The sequence below is a fragment of the Mustela lutreola genome, chromosome 10, assembly GCF_030435805.1.
Source record: "Mustela lutreola isolate mMusLut2 chromosome 10, mMusLut2.pri, whole genome shotgun sequence".
NCBI classification, from domain to species: Eukaryota; Metazoa; Chordata; class Mammalia; order Carnivora; family Mustelidae; genus Mustela; species Mustela lutreola.
The window spans coordinates 52,440,607-52,460,663 of record NC_081299.1 but is presented as its reverse complement, the minus strand read 5'-3'; the positions used below and the strand labels follow the sequence as shown (position 1 = coordinate 52,460,663).

General features: G+C 37.9%; 1 protein-coding gene across 9 annotated transcripts in view; it reads right to left on the bottom strand.

The window, feature by feature from the left end:
• Nucleotides 1-20,057, bottom strand: part of UBE2U (ubiquitin conjugating enzyme E2 U) — a 57,788-nt gene that overhangs the window by 35,022 nt on the left and 2,709 nt on the right. For 6 of the 9 annotated variants that reach the window (XR_009345293.1, XR_009345292.1, XM_059137175.1 and 3 more), the window contains exons 3-5: nt 18,170-18,262; nt 14,195-14,292; nt 9,222-9,342 (exon numbers count right to left, since the gene is read on the bottom strand). Coding sequence is in view for 7 of the 9 variants with exons in the window: in XM_059137175.1 (XP_058993158.1) it covers nt 9,222-9,342; nt 14,195-14,292; nt 18,170-18,262 (312 nt within the window). In the remaining 2 variants the exon portion in view is untranslated. The remainder of the gene's footprint in view (nt 1-9,221; nt 9,343-14,194; nt 14,293-18,169; nt 18,263-20,057) is intronic. The other 3 variants (XM_059137179.1, XM_059137182.1, XM_059137181.1) reach the window with 2 other exon arrangements.

Genomic DNA, 20,057 nt, shown 5'->3' with positions numbered 1-20,057 from the left:
AGGATGATGGAGTGGATAAAAGAGCAAGACCCACCTATATGCTGCCTAAAAGAGACTCATTTCAGATCTAAAGACACATGCATATTGAAAGTAAAGGAATGGGAAAGCATTTATCATGCAAATGGAAGTAAGAAGAAAGTTGGAGTAGCAATACTGATATTGAACAAAATAGATTTTAAACAAAGATGGTAATAAGAGACAAAGAAGGACACTATGTAATTATAAAGGGAATAATCCAACAAGAAGATATAACAATTGTATATATTTATGCACCCAACATAGGAGAACCCAAAAATATAAAGCAGCTAATAACAAGCATAAAGGAAGAAATTGATAGAAATACAATAATAGCAGGGAACTTTATTTTTATTTTTTTTTTAAAGATTTTATTTATTTACTTGAGAGAGAAACAGTGAGAGAGAGCATGAACGAGGAGAAGGTCAGAGAGAGAAGCAGACTCCCCATGGAGCTGGGAGTCTGATGAGGGACTCAATCCCGGGACTCCAGGATCATGACCTGAGCCGAAGGCAGTCGTCCAACCAACTGAGCCACCCAGGCGTCCCAATAGCAGGGAACTTTAACACCCCACTCACATCAATGGATAGATCATCCAAACAGAAATTCAATAAGGAAACAGTGGCTTTTAAGGACACATTGGATCAGATGGATTGAACAGATATATTTACAACATTCCTTTCTAAAACAGCAGAATATACATTTTTTTCAGGTGCACATGGAACATTCTTCAGAACAGATCACATGTTCAGCCACAAAACAAGTCAACCAATTCAGAAAGACTAAATTCACACTACACATCTTTTCTAACCACAACACTATGAATCTACAAACCAACTGCAAGAAAAACTCTGGAAAGAACACAAATACATGGAGGTTAAGTACTATGTTACTAAACAATGAAAGGGTCAACCAGGAAATCAAAGAGGATATCAAAAAATATATGGAGATAAATGAAAGTGAAAACACAAGGGTCCAAAATTTGGGGGGTGCATCAAAACCTGTTCTATGAAGGAAGTTTGTAGCAATACAGGCCTACCTTAAGCGAAAAGAATCTCAAACAACCTAACCTTACACCTAAAGGAGCTAGAAAAAAGAACCACAAAACGTGAAACCAGTTGGAGGAAGGAAATCATAAAGATTAGAGCAGAAATAAACAAAATAGAAAACTTTCAAAAATAGAACAGCTCAATGAAATCAGGAGCTGTTTCTCTAAAAATATCAACAAAATCGATAAAACTGGGCGCCTGGGTGGCTCAGTGGGTTAAGGCGCTGCCTTCGGCTCAGGTCATGATCTCAGGGTCCTGGGATCGAGTCCCGTATCGGGCTCTCTGCTCAGCAGGGAGCCTGCTTCCTCCTCTCTCTGCCTGCCTCTCTGCTTACTTGTAATTTCTCTCTGTCAAATAAATAAATAAAATCTTTAAAAAAAAAAAAAAACAAAATCGATAAAACTTTAACCAGAGAAAGAAAGAAAGAAGAGAGAAGGAAGGAAGGAAGAAAAGAAAGGAAAGAACAGAAAGAAAGGAAGGAAAGGAAAGGATGCACTAGGAATGGAAAATAAGGAAAGAAGGAAGGGAGGAAGGGGGAATTTCAAAATCAAAAATGAAAGAGGAGAATAACAACTGATACCACAGAAATACAGAGGATTTTAATAGAATATTATGAAAAATTGCATGCCAACCAACTGGACAACTTAGAAGAAATGGATAAGCTCCTTGAAACATACAACCTCTCAAAACTGAATCAGAAAGAAATAGAAAATTTGAGCAGACTGACTGATTACCAGCAATGAAACTGAATCAATAATTTAAAAACTCCCAACAAACAAAAGTCCAGGACCAGATGGTACACAGGTGAATTCTACCAAATATTTAAAGAAGAGTTAACACCCATTCTCAAACTATTACAAAAAGTAGAAGAGGAAGGAAAGCTTTCAAATTCATTCTATTAGGCTACTGTTACCCTGATACTAAAAGCACACAGAAAGCCACTACCAAAGAGAGAGAGAGAGAGAATTAGAGGCCACTATCTCTGGTAAACATACAAGCAAAAATCCTCAACAAAATATTAGCAAACTGAATCTAACAATACATTAAAAAAATCATTCACCACAATCAAGGGAGATTTGTTCCTGGGATGCATAAGTGGTTCAAAATTTGAAAATCAATTAACATAACATATCACATTAACAAGAGAAAGGATACATTCAGGAAAAGCATTTGATAAAGTATAAGATCTGTTCATGATCAAAGCTCTCAACAAAGTAGGTTTAGAGGGGACAAGCCTAAACATAATATAGGCCATATATGAAAACCCAAAGCTAACATTATAGTCAATGGTGAAAAATTGAGAACTTTTCCTTCTTCTTCAAAGAAGATATCCAGATGACCAACAGACATATGAAAAGATACTTAACATGACTCATCATCAGGGAAATGCAAATCAAAATCACAATGAGGTATCGCCTTATGCCTATCAGAATGGCTAAAATAAAAAACAAAAGAAACAACAAGTGCTGGCAAGGATATGAAGAAAAATCAATTCTCACTTGACTATTAGTGGAATACAAAGTGGTACAACCTCTGTGGAAAACAGCATGCAGATTCCTCAAAAAATTAAAAACTAGAATTACCGTAAGATCCAGTAACCCCATTACTGGGTGTTTACCCAAAGAATTGGAAAACAGCAATTCAAAAAGATACATGCACACCTATGTTTATAGCAGCATTATCTACAAAAGCCAAAATATGGAAGCAATCTAAGTGTCCACTGATAGATGAATGAATAAAGAAGAGGTGAAATACACACACACACAAATATTACTCAGCCATAAAAAAAGTGAAATCTTGCCATTTATAACAACAGGGGTGGATCTAGAAGGTATTAGGCTAAATGAAATAAGTTAGTCAGAGAAAGGCAAATACAACATGATTTCACTCATATGTAGAATTTAAGAAACAAACAAAATTTAAAAAGGGATAAACCTGAAAACAGACTCCTAACTACAGAGAACAAATTTGTTCATACCAGTGGTGAGGTCGGTGGGGGTAAGTGAAATAGGTGAAGGGGATTAGAATATGCTTATCATCATGAGCACTGAATAATGTACAGAATTATTGAATCACTATGCTGTATGCCCCAAATGAATATAACACTGTATTTTAACTACCCTGGAATTTTAAAAAATATATGAATGTGGCTCAGTGGGTTAAGCTGCTGCCTTCAGCTCGGGTCATGATCTCAGGGTCCTCTGCTCAGCAGGGAGCCTGCTTCCCTCTCTCTCTCTGCCTGCCTCTCCATCTACTTGTGATTTCTCTGTCAAATAACTAAATAAAATCTTTTAAAAAAAAAGAAAGAATTCATATCTTTTGTTCTTTGAAGCTATGAACATATATTTCTTTGACAGAAAATATACAATATTTTTAGTTAAAGCTACCAACTAGATACTTTGCTGAAAGTTACTGGACTATCTGGTACAACAAAATACAAACAGGAAAAATAAAGGTTTGTAACTCCACCAAGTAGATCCACATTCCCCATCCAGTTCAACTTGGTCTCCACATCTCCTCACATCTGTGCGTAACAAGATGTCTACAAACAATACTGCAGTCATCAACAACCAAACTGAGTCTGAATGAAGGTGCTAAAGCACATGTTCTTTCACAAGCTGTGCTATTGGACTAAATTTGTTTTCCTTTGACATCCAGAATGTATATTTTCCAGGGGAAGAGGTATTTCTATACCTAACAACAAAAAGCAATCTCTCTAAAGAGAAAAGCAAAATAAAACAAAACCAGAAAACTTCTGAGTCATTACCTACTTTAAGCATAGAAAAAATTTTCTTTAAAATTGTTCTACTGTTAGGAGGATGAAACAAACAAAAAACCCAATGAACTAATTGGAAGCTTGGACTGAAAAAGGAACAAAATGCCTATCACAACATCTTCCTAACCACAAGAAGAATGGGATTTATTTGCACAATGACCAGGTTTTAAAAGCTATGTAATGTAAATTAGTATTATAATCTCCCTGATATTTCTATAATTCCTCTCCATTATTATTATCATTCTGTCATAATATCTGTCAGTTATTATATTACAGTTTATTCAGGTAAGTATCTGAAACTCATTAGCACGACTCTTTTATTTAACAAAAGCTACAGGAATATGCCTAGCTCAAAGAAAAAATACTATGTTAGGTATAGCCACTGTTACTGAGTTTTACCATTTTTACACTCTTATTTTCTTTCAACCAAAGATTTTTTAAGATTATATAAACCTTGTGCCTTAAAAAAATGATAAACAAAATGAATTTTATTTGACTATATAACCACATAGAAACAAAAATTTACTCAGACTGGGGTAAAAAAGGACAATATAGGCTCGTATAAAATCCCTGTGACACATTAGAAAATAAGTACCAATAAGCAGAAGCTGAGATGCAAGACAGTAGTTATGCGTTATCTCCTTCCAGATCTTTTCGCCTCCTTCTTCCAAGCTTTATAAACAAGCTGAAGTCCACTTTGGGAGGTATTTGAAAAATTCCCTAGACTAGCTCCTGACACTGAACAAGAAGCTCTCTTACAACATGTGAAAAAGAGCTCTTAAACTTGACTGACTGAACACCACTTCTCAAATCAGGCTGTTAGCGATACTACCTCCCAAGGTAGCCTTCTCTTCTCTTTATTTTTTTAATTTTAAATTAGTCATTTATTTCACAGAGAGAGAGAGAGAGAGAGAGCGCAAGCAGGGGGAGCAGCAGGCAGAAGGAAAGGGAGAAGCAGGTTCCCTGAGTAGCAGGGAGACTGACCCGGGGCTCCATTCTAGGACCCCAAGATCATGATTTGAGCCAATGGCAGAGGCTTAACCCACTGAGCCACCGGGTGCCCCAAGCCTTCTCAATGCCTTTTTTTTTTTTTTAATTAAAAGATTTTATTTATTTATTTGACTGACGGAGACACAGAGAGAGAGGGAACACAAGCAGGGGGAGTGGGAGAGGGAGGAAACTGGCTTCCCACCCAGCAGGGAGCCCTATGTGACGCAGGGCATGAGCCCAGGACCCTGGGATCAGGACCCGAGCCCAAGGCAGACACATAATGATAGAGTCACCCAAGCGCCCCAACCTTCTCAATTCTTAAGCAACTTGAATTTTTAGAAAATTCTTCTTCCTGTTTGGCCAGCTGGGATCTGGATGGGTGTTACCACCAGGGATGTTGTAACTACTATGGCGTTTGCTTATAGGACAGATCAATCAGGCACCCAATGGATTTTGTAATTTGTTATGCAAACTGGAGCACAGCGTCAAAGGGTGTGCTAGAAATAATTATCTCGGGGCTGTCCAGGCAGTCTGGTATATGTTAGCACCCTCACTATCAGTAAGGGAGAGGGGGTCCAGGTCCAAAAGAGGATGACAGGATTTGGGAAGGTCATCGGGACCTCCACCAGCTGGGTTTGAAAGGGTCAGTAGACAAAAGGACGAGACTGATACAAAGCGAAGGTCAAGCAAAGCTTTATTTCGTGCCAAGCATCGAGAATCAAACTGACCGGCCAGGGCCGTCTCTTGCAAAGAGGCGATCCCTCCCAGTCTCACAGACTAACTTTTATAGAGTAAAGGCCATGTGTTTGAGCCTGGCCACACACAGGTGGCCAATTGAATTACAATTCACCCCATGATAGTCATTTAATTCAGCCTATGACCTTGGCTGGAATCGGGAGCCTTTGTCTGGCACCTGATAGGCGGGGCTCACACTCCTTGGCAGGTAATACGTGCGCTTTCCCTTGATTGGACGTTTCCACCTGGCCTGGTTCATCCTTGGTGGGTGAATACGTGGTAATACGTGCGCTTTTACTGATTGGACGTTTCCACCTGGCCGGACATGTCCTTGTATGTGGGCTCCATTATCAGGGGCTGGTCAGTCATATTTCACCAGTTCTGTTTCTAAGCACTTTCCTCTTGGATGGAAGGGTAAGGTTCAATCTAAGTTTATTGCATAAACAACAAAATGGCTCGCTCTGGCTAAGTAGGCCCTTACAGGTTGAGCTCAGAGCTCGGTGTGTTCTTGTCAAAACACCAAGGTCGAGAAGACCTAGCTGCTCAAGATAGGCAAACAACACATTATGGAATGTTTGAGGAGGAGAGGCATTTGCATGTCTGCGTACCAAACACTGGACTCAGGCTTAGGGTAACAAAATTAATTCCAGACCACTGATGATGAGGGAAAAGACCCCCGTATAGTCAAGATAGGTTCTAGCACAAGGCAGGGCTAAGCCTGCAGATTCTGGACTATAGAGGCTACAACCTAGTAGGCCTGGAGAAGGTGCAGCTGATTGTAGCTATGTCAGGTTTTTTGAGACAACAGAAGAAATTTCCCTTTCCTATATGAAAGTCCTTCAAATATTTGAAAACAGCTTTTACAACTGCCTTGGGTCATTTCTTCCACTCGCTGAACATACACGGTTTCTTCAGCTCAGGAAACGTGATGCTCCACACTGAGCAAGCCGGTGTTCCAGGTGAAGGCCCAGCACATCAGAGCAGCGCAGAATTACCGTACAACACATGCTCCGTGGAATGGCACTTTCTGTGAGTGGCTAACATTAAGTTGGTGATCAAATAGCTCCGCAAGAATTTTTTCATAGAGTTCTGCTATCAAGTCAGGCCTCTCCCATTCTTTACTTGGAGATTTTAATCCTCTGATCCCAAATGAATGCTTTATGCCCATCCCATTAAATATGGAGGCACAGGGAAGGGCAGTGCCTAGGTTGACGTTCTGGTTCTACAGCTTGCTCTCTGTGGCCTCGAGCCAACCACTTCCTACTGAGGAAGGAGCAGAGGATCAGATGAATAAATGTATGTGAAAGCCTGTGTAAACTAGGACATAAAATCAGGATCTAAGTTTACAGATATTTTTTCATTTGGTCATTCTATAAATAAATTCTATAAATTTTTATTCAGTGCCTACAACCAGACACTACTCTGAGGACATGGTTCTGGTCTATAATCGATGCCTACAGAGATGATAGTTCATTGCCTCTTGAGTTTCTCATTTATACAATTAACTATCTGTTCCAGTTTTGTGTTATCTAAAAAGGTAGTAATTTCCTTTATGCTTTTTCTAGATCTCTTTGTTAGCATTTTGAAATTATATGAAGGGTGATTCTTTTTTTTTTTTTTTAAAGATTTTATTTATTTATTTGACAGAGAAATCACAAGTAGATGGAGAGGGAGGCAGAGGGAGAGAGAGAAGCAGGCTCCCTGCTGAGCAGAGAGCCCAATGCGGGACTTGATCCCAGGACCCTGAGATCATGACCTGAGCCAAAGGCAGCAGCTTAAACCACCGAGCCACCCAGGCGCCCTGAAGGGTGATTCCTGCAGCATTCTAGTGAGACCTTTTTTCAAATTGTTATAAGTAATTCTCACTGGATGCAATTTTTTCACAGAAATCCACACAGTTGTAGACTACCATCTAATTTAGGGTACATGCATTTTCTGCAACTTCTCCCCTGTCCCTGAGCAGTTGCGCCTGTTGTATCATGGACACTTCTTCCCTTGGAAGCTGCAGGAAGTCACTCTCTTCATGGCACCCGAGGCTACCACTCCTAGTCGGGCTGAGATGGCAAGCAGGCTGATTACTGCTGTCTTGGATTTCCACATATTTCACCACCATAACTAAAGAATGTAGTGAAAACCTGCCAAAGTACTATTTGCTCTTGTTCATCTGTGAGATGATTTGGCAGTTGGGGCAGCTTTTCTGTCTGACTTGGTACAACTGGAGAACGGAAAGGAGTGAAGGATGGCATCCACTAGGCAGGGGGACAAAGGAAGGGCTGACTTCTCTTCAGTTTCTTTCTCATCCTTCCTTTTGGCAGGCAAAACCCAAAATCTATTGCACAGAATCATTTACTATAGACAATCCTTTAAAACCAGTTTTTAAATTTCCACTTGCCAGACTATGAATATAGCTTTGCTATAGAATAGTTCTTCATGATGATAGCACTGCAGGGCTCAGTGAAGGGTTAAGTGATATAAATTGTTCATTCATTCATTCTACAAATAGCAACTGAGCACAGAGGACACAGTAGTGGATGCTACAGTATTCTGGGAGGTCAGAAATGTGGTCAGAATGAAGCAAGAGGATTCCTCTGTGCACAAACCAGCTTCACAACTGTCAGGGAATGTTTGAGGAACTCCAAGACAATCATGACATGTTTGAAGTTACCAAAAGGGATACCTGATCAACACTGCTTGATTTCCATCAGATGCAAAGCTCTGTAGAGGAGCACTTGAACTTGGCCACAACTGTACAACCCTAGATAATGGACTGGCAGGCCCTGGAAGGGGACTGGAAAAAGAAACAGGGGACATCTGAAGAAAAAGCACATGAGAGATGAGTTTGGCAGAATGAGTCTGAACAGCAGGGCTTGTATTAGGGAGGTAATGATAGCAGCTACTATGCCTGGCTGCTGTGCATGGCTGGAAGGAGGGCAGGACAGAGAGGAAAGAACTATGGGTCACTTGGGCCCCAACACTCATTTGTGATGAATGCCTCTGGGCACAGGGAACCAATAGCATTATCCTGCTAACTGCAGAAAGCACCGAGAAGCAGTAGAGACACTGGGCTAAGTCATGAAGAGGTCACTGGCAGGATAAGAGAGAGCAAAACAAGGGTATCAAAAGGAAAAAAAAAAAAAAAAAAACATTGATCAGTAAAGCAGAAAGACTGAAGAGCCTCAGATGTCATTTCCACATGGACTCTTAGAAAAAATATCTTGGGGATGAACTCTTCAGAACAAAAAGCTGAACATTTTGTTAAGCAAAAGGAAAGAAGTCCCTGTTCAGTAAGATCAGGGCTCCTGCAGGGGAAATCTGGGAAATATCCATTATAGATCAAAGGGTTAAAATCAGATGTCGTATCTTTATGATGGGGAAATAAGTTTCAGTCAGCACCACCCATTCATATGACCATAACATTTAAAAATGCTAAGCTTATGATCACTGATAACCTTTAAAGAATAACCACTTTTTGATAGACTTTGTGATAACTGACTGGCTTGACAAAGAGGTACAATAGGAGAAATCTTAGTACGATTTCATTACTTGAATGGATACAGAAAATAGTCCCTTTTATAATAGTTACTTGTTAGGTCCTTTATTTTCTATAAATGCATAACAAATAATTGACAAAAAACAAAAAAAAAAGCACCTCTTACATTGTGATGGTTGGTTGAAAAGTCTTAGAACTACTTGTTTATACAGAGATTCATCTTCAATCAGCATTTGGGCTGCTTCCAAATTCACTGGATTTTCTAGCTCTGGATTAGAAAGCATAACCTATAGGAAAAAAAAAATAAAACTTTAAGTTTTTAAAGTAAACTCTTTTGCTAGAGTAGAAAGACAAGCCAACACATACAAGAGTAACAAGCATTTATTGCATGGCTACTATGTATCTATTTGGAGACAGACACAAAGACAAATGATACATAGATTCTAGTCTCAAGAAACTTGGTCTGTCTTGGTGTTATTCTGCACATACATGAGACAAACACTGGGATCAAAGCAAGTTACAAGTTCCTTCCTCTAGCCTATTCCTTTCTATCATGTGAACTTAAATTCAATTTATATAGAAAGGAAACTAAACATTAGGAAACGGTGAAACATTTCCATTAAAAAACAAGTTTAGGGGTGCCTGGGTGGCTCAGTGGGTTAAGCCGCTGCCTTTGGCTCGGGTCATGGTCTCGGGGTCCTGGGATCGAGCCCCACATCGGGCTCTCTGCTCAGCAGGGAGCCTGCTTCCTCCTCTCTCTCTGCCTGCCTCTCTGCCTGCTTGTCATCTCTCTCTGTCAAATAAATAAATAAAATTAAAAAAAAAAAACCAAGTTTAATTTTTATAATAAGATCATATTTAGGTCATGGATAAACAAATGTATGTAATAAGGCTGTGTATACTGTGTATACTTCAACATCTCTCCAGAACATTGAATGAATTCGGTATCTACAGTTTTCTATTGCTGCTGTGACTTACACAAATTTAGCAACTTAAAATAATACAAATTCATTGTCTCACATTTCTGTAGGTAGCAAGTCTGGGGTGGTCAGTCTGGTTTCTCTTTTCCAGATTTAGTAAGACTAAAATCAAAGTGTCAGCTGACTGGGCTCTTATCAGTGATTCTGAAAGTCTGTTTCCAACCTCATTCATGTTGTCTGTAAGCTGAATTCAGTCCCTTGCATTTGTAGGACTGAAGTCCCTGTTTCCTTGCTGGCTGTTAGCCCGGAGCTATCTTTAGCTCCAAGAGGTCTCTTGCAAATTACAACTGGACCCTTATTTTTCAGAGCAGTTAAGGTATGAAAAATCTTTCTTATGCTTGGAATCTCCCTGATGTTCCCTCCTGCCACAGCCATTCTTCTTCTACTCTTTCCACCTTCCTCTTCTATTGTTAAGGGGTCATATAACCTTCCCATAATTCCATCTGCAAAGCCCTTTTACAGCAGTATGTAGATTAGATTAAATAACCAGAGGATGAAAGTCTTGGAGAGATTATCTTTCAAATTCTGCCTGCTGTCTGGGTGATTCAGTCGGTAAAGCATCTGTCTTTGACTTGGGTCATGACCATGGGGTCCTGGGATTGAGCCCTGCATCAGGCTCCTCACTCAGCAGGGAATCTGCTTCTGCCCCTTCCCCTGCTTGTGCTCTCTCTCTCTCAAATAAATAAAATCTTAAAATAAAATAAAATAAAATAAAATAAAATTCTGCCTGCTAGAGTATATGTGCATCTGGACAAAATAGGGGACCAGTAGTAACCAAAACTTAATAGTTCTGATAAACCACAATCTTGTTTATCTAGCACCTCAAAACTATTATTTTCCCAAACTGCAAGTATTTGTTCAATAATTTCAGTATTTTGAATATTATAACACACAAACTGGATAATTAAATATACCCCAAATAATAACTACCAGAATACTTAAGTGTAAATGAAGGTCAAAGTGGATAACTGTGACTTAAGTGTCATAGAAATGATGGCAGTCATCACTAATGAAAGCAATAATCTGATATTTTATAATTCAAAGGCAATAAGAATTTACTGCTGTTAATTGAGTTTTTCTGTTTGGAAAACACATTTGAGCTATATCTCCAAGAATATTCTAAGTTGCTTAAATAAGGATTCAGTGTGGATTGCACTATACCTCTCAAAGTGGGCAGGAAGCAGATGAAACTTATCTTCAAGAGTAAGCTTTAGTCTTTGGCTGGAGTGATAATCCTACTCAGAGAGGCACATCTGGTAAAGTTTATTCAATAGTCTTTGCATTGACACTATGTCTAAGACCTTTTCATATTATGTTTATACAAGATACTAAGTATACTTAATGATTTTTAAGAACTTAAATATATTAAAATGAATCATTAAAATGAATTAAAATGAATAAATTAAAATGAACACCCTACTAAAATGGTAAAAAGAAAAGGTACTTTTATCTTTTTAAAGACTTACTTTATTTGTCAGAGAGAAAGAGAAAGAGAGAGTGAGCGAGCATGCACAGAAGCAGGGGGAGGGACAAAGGGAGAGGCAGGCTCTATAGTGAGTGAGCAGAGAGCCTGATGTGGGACTTGATCCTAGAACCCTGGGATCATGACCTGAACCGAAGGCAGATACTTAACTGACTGAGCCACCCAGGTGTCCCAAGGTCCAACTTTAAATTAGCCATGTGATAGTGTGGAACAACATAAGCAGCTTTCCAGAGGACAAGGACAAAAAACTGGAGCATCAGTATAAAACTGCAACAGTAGGTACAATTTGTAATTTCCAATTAGTTAAAGCCCATGTATTTGGAATTCCTTTCATGGATGGTGTTACTATTTACCTTTCCACTATATACTGAAGTACAAGTGTTCTTATAATCTTTTATAAGATTATAAAAATTTTAGGAGGAGATGATTAGTATATTTAGACTAAAATATTTTAAACACTATTTCAAATGCCACTCCCTTGAATAACAATGTGATAATTATACATATGTTTCACCTATTGTTCAAAGGGAAATATTCAAAAATTATGGTCTGTGTACTGTCCATTATAGCAGGTATCAGCCATATGTGATTATTTAAATTGAAATTAAACAAAATAAATGAAAAACCCAGTTCTCCTCAGTTACACTAGCCACATTTCAAGTGCACAGTAGCTAGTGGCTAGTGCCTACTATATTGGACATTGCAGATATTAGAAATTTCTATCAGTGTAGAAAGTTCTACTGGGCAGCATGACCTTGAAAGGAGTATTAAATAATCATTAAAACAGTAACTGCAGCAATTTGAAAATTACTTGAGATAAAATGATAAGTAGAAAATAAATAGGTCAAATAATTTATACATATAAACCATATTTTGGAACAACGTAAAAAATTCAGGTTCATTCTTTTATTCATGTTACTTAACATCTACTGTCAGCATTGTTCTAGGTAGGTACTGGAGAATCAGAGATGAATTGTACCTGTTCTCTGACCTTGAGGAGCTTGCAGTCTAATAGGCGAAGGCAGGTAAGAAAACAGTATGTGCATTACAATATTACAGTCCTCTCATAGAAATTTGCCTGGAGTACCACTAAGTGGATGGGAGACAAAAGAAATCCCTCAAACGCCAAAGGCATCTATTCTACCTCTGAAAAGGGTCAGGAAAGGCATCCCAGTGGAGGACTCTTCCAATGTATGCAGCTGCTTCCCAGACTGAGCAAGAGGGAAGGAGAAAATGGATTGCCAATCAGAAACTGGACTGAGCACTTTTTAAGGTTCAAGACTTGCTTGGGTTTGTAACTTTAGAATTGAGAACTCTATTATAATTTTTTAAAAAGATTTTATTTATTCACTTGAGACACAGAGATAGAGAGCATGAGCAGGCAGAGAGGTAGAGGGAGGAGGAGAAGCAGACTCCCTGCTAAGCCGGGAGCCAGATGTGGGGCTTGATCCCAGGACCCTGAGATCATGACCTAGGTGACCCTCTATAAACATTTTATAACCTGGATTGAACAAAGCACTGTGAGTGAAGAACAGCATGAAGATATAATAGGAGTGGGGCTCCATAGTGCTGTTAGGGAGAGTATGAAGCCCAGGTGTGAGAACAAGTAGATTCTTTGTCAGGCGATAGAACTGAGGCTAACCTGCAGTGAATGTGCAACTTTTTTAAAACAAGATTTTAAACAAAAACATGGGAGAAAACATTAGAGGGAAATGATAATCACAGTAGGGTTCAGGTTTTTCTTTATGACTATCAGTGATTTTCTTTTCCTTTCCATTCCACCCCCCCCCACCCCGTTTTTTAGAGAGAGAGCATGCTCTGGATAAGTTGTATTAATGGGGTTGGTAGAGGGGCAGTGGGAGGAGAGAGAGAATTCCAAGCAGACTGCCTGCTGAGCCTCAACACATTGTTTTACTATTCCTTTTTGTTGTTGTTGTTAAGATTTATTTATTTGAGAGAGCACGTACATGCTTGCGAGGGGGTTGGTAGGTCCACAGAAACATCGCTGAGCCTGATTATAGGTGGTCAAAGCAAGTGGCACTGAAATAATTTATTTTAGCACCAGTTGAGAAAGGAGGTTTTTTGGAGGGTCAGAAATAACAGAACACTGAGGCATGCTTCTAAGGACCATGAATCAAGGGGGCAAAGGGCCATTCCAGAAACAGGCATCAGTCTGCAGGGAGGAAAAAAATCTCTGCCTTAATGAGTGAATTAAAGAATAAATCACTGGATTTGATATGAAAGTTTATAAAAGAGCAAGTAGCTAGCACTGTAAGGAATAAAGAATAAAGCTGAATATTTTAAGTTGTAGTCATCTGATTCACCTTTCTGAGGAAGGCAAGGTTCATGAATGAGGAAAGTTCATAACCAGTATTATAAAGTTAGAAGCCAAAAGAAAGGTTGAGACTAAATTTCTACAATTGAAATCATAAAGCTCTTTTTAAAATAAAATAAATATTCCTTCACTGTAAAGGGCATGAACTATCAATTTCACTTTAAAACAATAATCTTTATAAGTTCCATTTTATAGCCTTGGCATAAAATGCTGTTGATTTAAATAAGTTTACTCAAATCCTTCAATCATTTAAATATTCATTGCACATCCCATTCCTTATATTTTGAATAACTGGGATAACTGAAAGTATTAAAGAGACCATTATATTAATCTGTTCTTACCTGGAGGGTTAGTAAGATGCTGCTCAAAGTATAGCTTGTATTCCACTTATTGGGGTCGTCCAAAAAATCTATACAGGCCCGACCAGTATTTTGGTCTACTGTATTAAAGTAATACATGAATATTGACACATATAATACAATTATTATTTAAAATTTATGAACATCAAAATAGCACAGGCAACATCAGAAAGCAAAAGACAAAGCAGAAAAAGTATCTTCAATGAATGTGACTGACAGCTGATAGAGTGTAGCTGTTAAAAGCATGGACTTTGGTTCAGACACACATAGATCTGCATGTTGACTCCCCCACCTGTCAGCTCTGCTATGTTGAACAATTTAACTTTACCTCTCTAGGTCTCATGTTCCTAAATTGTGAAATGGGCATATCAAAAAAGTACCTTCCTTCACTGATTAAAAAATAAAGTATTTAATAGAGTACCTGACGTGTAGCAAATCTTCCCAAATGACAGATTATCATTATCAATAATACTCTTACTAAGATATAAAAAAAGCTTTTGTAAATGACTAAGAGAAACATTTCTACTCTAATAGAAAAATCTCTCAATAAAAAGTTACAAACTGAAAATAAAATTTTAAAAGGTAAAAAGGGGTGTTTGATTTGACACTGTACTATAAAACTACAATAATTAGAACCGCAGGGTGGGACATGAGATTAATGTGATACGAGCCTTTAACAAATCCTACTATGTATTAAAATTGTTGTATGTTGAAAGTGCAATTATGACTCAGCAACAAAAGAAGATTATCAACCAATGACATTAACAAGTGCTGTGCAAATTACTCATTATCCTTTGGTATTTAGGCTTCCTTCCTTCCATCTCTTCTGGAATAAGGAGCACTATGCCTGCCCCTGTCTCCACCCTATGTGTGGTTTTCGATAAATACATGGTTGTCCATATTTTCCCCAGCAGGATGTGGCCATGTAACTAAGTTGTAATTGTGGGATATCAGCAGAAAGCAAGCATGCAACTTCTAGGTCATACTTCCTGAAGGAAGCTGTTTTGCCCTCTTTATCTTTTTTCCCTTCCCACTGTCTGGAAACGGTCCCAGAGTAAAAGTCTTATATCTAGAAATGACACTTGCACATTGAGGATGCTGAAACCACCCTGCCAGCTTTGTTCTGTTATACACAGATTGGAAAGATATAGAGAAGCTTGGCCTATGCCCTAACAAATTAATTAAATCAGTATTTTAAAAGAGGAATGGAGTTAAATATGAAAAATAAGACTATGGAATAACTAAAAAAAATTAAAATGATGATTTGATTTTGTTTGGGGAAAGGATCATCTAAGTTTAAAGGTAACTGGAAAAATCTCAAAGGATAAGACTACATAAAAAATTTTAAATCCCATATATAAAAAACCAGCATAAGAAAAATTTAAAAATTAGTGACAAAGGGAAATATTTGCAATATCTAATACAATATAATAACATTGTTAAGTCTGATGGTTCACAAAATAAGAAATGTAATCAACAGACATGAAAAAAATGGTTCAACTCACAAGTATTCAAAGAAGTTTTTATTAAAATAACAGTGACATTCTTATGAAATTGGAAAAAAATGTCTCTGATTTGGAGTGCCCAGATTTGGAGTGCTAAATGAGGACTTTATACACAGTTATTGGTGGAAGTGTAAGTAACATCCCGAAAGGCAACTTGGCTTTACGTATCTAAAGACTTAGAACCATATAGAGCCATCCTTTGAAGTTTGGGGCTAATAAATAACACTCCCCTCCTCCCAAGCTCATATATAATGAAACAGACCTAACTTTTGAAAGATGGAAGTAAAACACCAACTCTACTATAGGTAAGGCTGAAATGGAGAATGCATGTGATCAATGGCTTTACTTGAGCTCCACAAAAGCACCGTGATTTGAACTTAACACCCAAACTGAAAGCTGGCCTGTCTCCTTCCTGGAGAAAGCAAGAAGGCACCCATTTTGAAGAAAAATGGGTTGAAACTGGAAAGAAAGTGTTGAGAAAGTGCTGAGCCACATGTGTTCAATTTTTATTCCCTATTTTTCCAATAGGTAAGTCACTCAAGGAGTGAGGGAGGGAAAGAAGAGCAATCACAAGTTTCCTGACTTTTCCTCCTAGAGACAGAGGTTCTTTTTATTCCGGAAATGGAAGATGTGAGGAGTAGGGTATAAGAACACCAACCCCCCCTCACTACATTTAACCAGTAATTCCACTTATGTTTATGTTAAACAAATAATAGCAAATGTACACAATGAATTATGTACCATAAATTTAATTTTATCCCTTAAAATAGGTTTTAGTTACAAAGTAATAATGTACTTGGGAAAAAGTACATAGAAGTATATAAAGTTAAATATAAAAGCTTCCTTGTCTACTAATACCACTCTTTAGAGTTATTACCAGTTGGTCTAGGGGCACCTGGGTGGCTCAGTCAGTTAAGCATATGACTTTCGGTTTTGGCTCAGGTCATGATTTCAGGGTCTTGAGATCAATCCCTACATCAGGCTCTGTGCTCAGCATGGAATCTGCTTCAGAGATTCTCTTTCTCCCTCTCCCCCTGCCCCTCCCCGTCTGTGTGCACATGCATACGTGTGTTCTCTCTCTCCAAAATAAATAAGTAAAATCTTTAAAAAAAATCCACCAGTTGGTCTATACAAATGTACACATACACGTGTGTGTGTGTGACTGTTAATGTAGTTTTTCTAATTAAATGGAATTATATCTTATGTGTTATTCTTTGAGGGGTCTTTTTTCATTTAATAGTAAATTACCAACATATTTCTTGACACATTTATGAAAATATATTTGAGTACCAGCTATGTGCCAGGTAGTGAATATTCTAGGAATAGCAGTGACCAAAAAGTCTAGCTTTATGTTTCTTCCTTGTTATGCACACAGCAGTAAGATATTTTACTTAAAAATTCCTATATTAACAGACACTGAGATTATTCCCCTTTTCCCTATTTCCAACATCATTACTGGGAACAAACACCTTTAAATAGTATACATACTCTTCCACACCTGTGCTAGTATTTCTATGGAATAATTTATAAACATGGTACTACAGGGATTTAGGGCTATTTGCCTTTTATAGCTGATTAGAAACTACCAAACTGCTTCCCAGAAATGTCACAGTGAGGTCATCATTATATCAGAAAACCCACCCACCTAGTGTTTGCCCATCCCTACTAAAATTGGATAATTTTTTAACATTTTGTAAGCATAAGCAATGAATCATAAATTCTTGTTTTAATATGCATTTATTTTCTTCTAGTGAAGCTGAACATCTTTTTATGTTTTTTTTGTTATGTTTCCTCTATCAAGTGTTTGTTTATAACCTTTGTCTGTTTTTCTATTGCTTTATATTTTTCTTAGTGATTTTTAAGTGTTCTTTATATGTTGTAGATATTCTGTTTTACACATTGCAATTATTATACCTTGGTTTGCAAAAGTCAACATATTTTGTCTCTGTTTATCACATTGTTGGCTATAGAGAAGTTTTTAAAAGTTTATTTACTTTAGGGGTGCCTGGGTGGCCTTCAGCTCAGGTCATGATCTCAGGGTCCTGGGATGGAGGCCTGTATCAGGCTCTCTGCTCAGCAGGAAGCCTGCTTCCCACTCTGTCTCTGCCTGCCTCTCTGCCTATTTGTGATCTCCCTCTCTCTGTTAAATAAATAAATAAAATCTTTAAAAAAAAAAAAGTCATTTTATAAACTTCATATGTAATACTTCAACTATATAGAAGAAATATATACATAGTAAAAAGCAAATAAATTTATTTATATGTTGAGAGGAATAGCTCTCTGAATTACAATTCAAAGTGATAACATTTTTCCGCCTCTTTGTATTTTCCCCAATATGTATGCTTACTAAATATAACCATAACAAAGTTTTTAGAAACATTATCAAACACTTATAAGGAACAAGGATAATAGGGACAGAGCCCCAATGATAAAAATCTCATTTGGTTCTTACCATTTGGATGAAAAGGAATTGTTAGGAATTTCACAACTGGAGGCACACAATTGTACTGTGATGTAAAGTTTATTGTCAGTTGGAAGAATAATCCTATAATAAAGAAACAAATATTTTTGCTAAAGTGTAATGTTGTATTGATTAATTAAAATCTGATGTTTCTCTTTAGCTTAGACTCCTCGAGGTCCCTAGAGTTTTAGAAGTAAATTGGATCATATGGTACATAAAGTCCTCTACATAGTCTGTCTCCTCATAATCTTTTTTTCCCCCATTTAAAAAATTTAATTTCTTTTCAGTGTAACAGAATTCATTGCTTATGCACCACACCCAGTGCTCCATGCAATATGTGCCCTCCATAATACCCACTACCAGGCTCCCCCAACCTCCCACCCCCCCCCTTCAAAACCCTCATATTGTTTTTCAGAGTCCATAGTCTCTCATGGTTCATCTCCCCCTCCAATTTCCGTCAACTTCCCTCTCCTCTCCATCTCCCACTCTCACCACTCTTGTTCAACATAGTATTAGAAGTCCTAGCAACAGCAATCAGACAACAAAGAGAAATAAAAGGTATCCAAATTGGCAATGAAGAAGTCAAACTCTCTCTTCGCAGATGGAAAACCCAAAAGACTCCACCCCCAAACTACTAGAACTCATACAGCAACTCAGTAATGTGGCAGGATACAAAGTCAATGTACAGAAATCAGTTGCTTTCTTATACACTAACAATGAAAACACAGAAAGGGGAATTAGAGAATCAATTCCATTTACTATAGCACCAAGAACCATAAGATACCTGGGAATAAACCTAACCAAAGAGGTAAAAGATCTGTACTCGAGGAACTATAGAACACTCATGAAAGAAATCGAAGAAGACACAAAAAAGATGGAAGACCATTTCCATGCTCTTGGATCGGAAGAATAAACATTGTTAAAATGTCTATACTGCCTAGAGCAATCTGTACTTTTAATGTCATTCCGATCAAAATTCCTCTAGTATTTTTCAAAAAGCTGGAGCAAATGATCCTAAAATTTGGGGTGCCTGGGTGGCTCAGTGGGTTAAGCCGCTGCCTTTGGCTCAGGTCATGATCTCAGGGTCCTGGGATCGAGTCCCGCATCAGGCTCTCTGCTCAGCAGGGAGCCTGCTTCCCTCTCTCTCTCTGCCTGCCTCTCCGTCTACTTGTGATTTCTCTCTGTCAAATAAATAAAAATCTTAAAAAAAAAATAATAATCCTAAAATTTGTATGGAATCAGAAGAGACACGGAATTGCTAAGGAAATGTTGAAAAAGAAAAAAAAAATGGTGGCATCACGTTGCCTGATTTCAATCTTTACTACAAAGCTGTGATCACCAAGACAGCATGGCACTGGCATAAAAACAGACACACAGACCAGTGAAACAGAGTAGAGAGCCCAGATATGGACTCTCAACTCTATGGTCAAATAATCTTTGACAAAGCAGGAAAACATGTACAGTGGAAAAAAGACAGTCTGCTCATAATCTAATTCCACTGTGTTTTCAGCCTGTTTCCCCCAGTCCTTTCCATCCCCTAACACCTGCCCCTTTCACTGTTTTGCTCATATTTACTGAACTCACTGTTCTAGAACTGTCTTCTTGTTTATAAGCTTTTACCATGCTGTTAACTCAGACTGAATTTCCTCCCCCTCCTTCCAAACCTGACAAACTTACCCATTCCTCAGGATTCAACTCAAATGTCACTTCCTTGAGAAGATAGGCGTTCCTGACCTTCCAATGCAAAATTAACTAATCACTGTCTTCTCAGCATTTCATTTAAGATCCATTAATAGCACATATTAGATTTTCTCCCCTACTTGACTCAACAACTCTATTTTGTTAATCCATAAAGAAACAGTGTATGGTTATTAAAGGT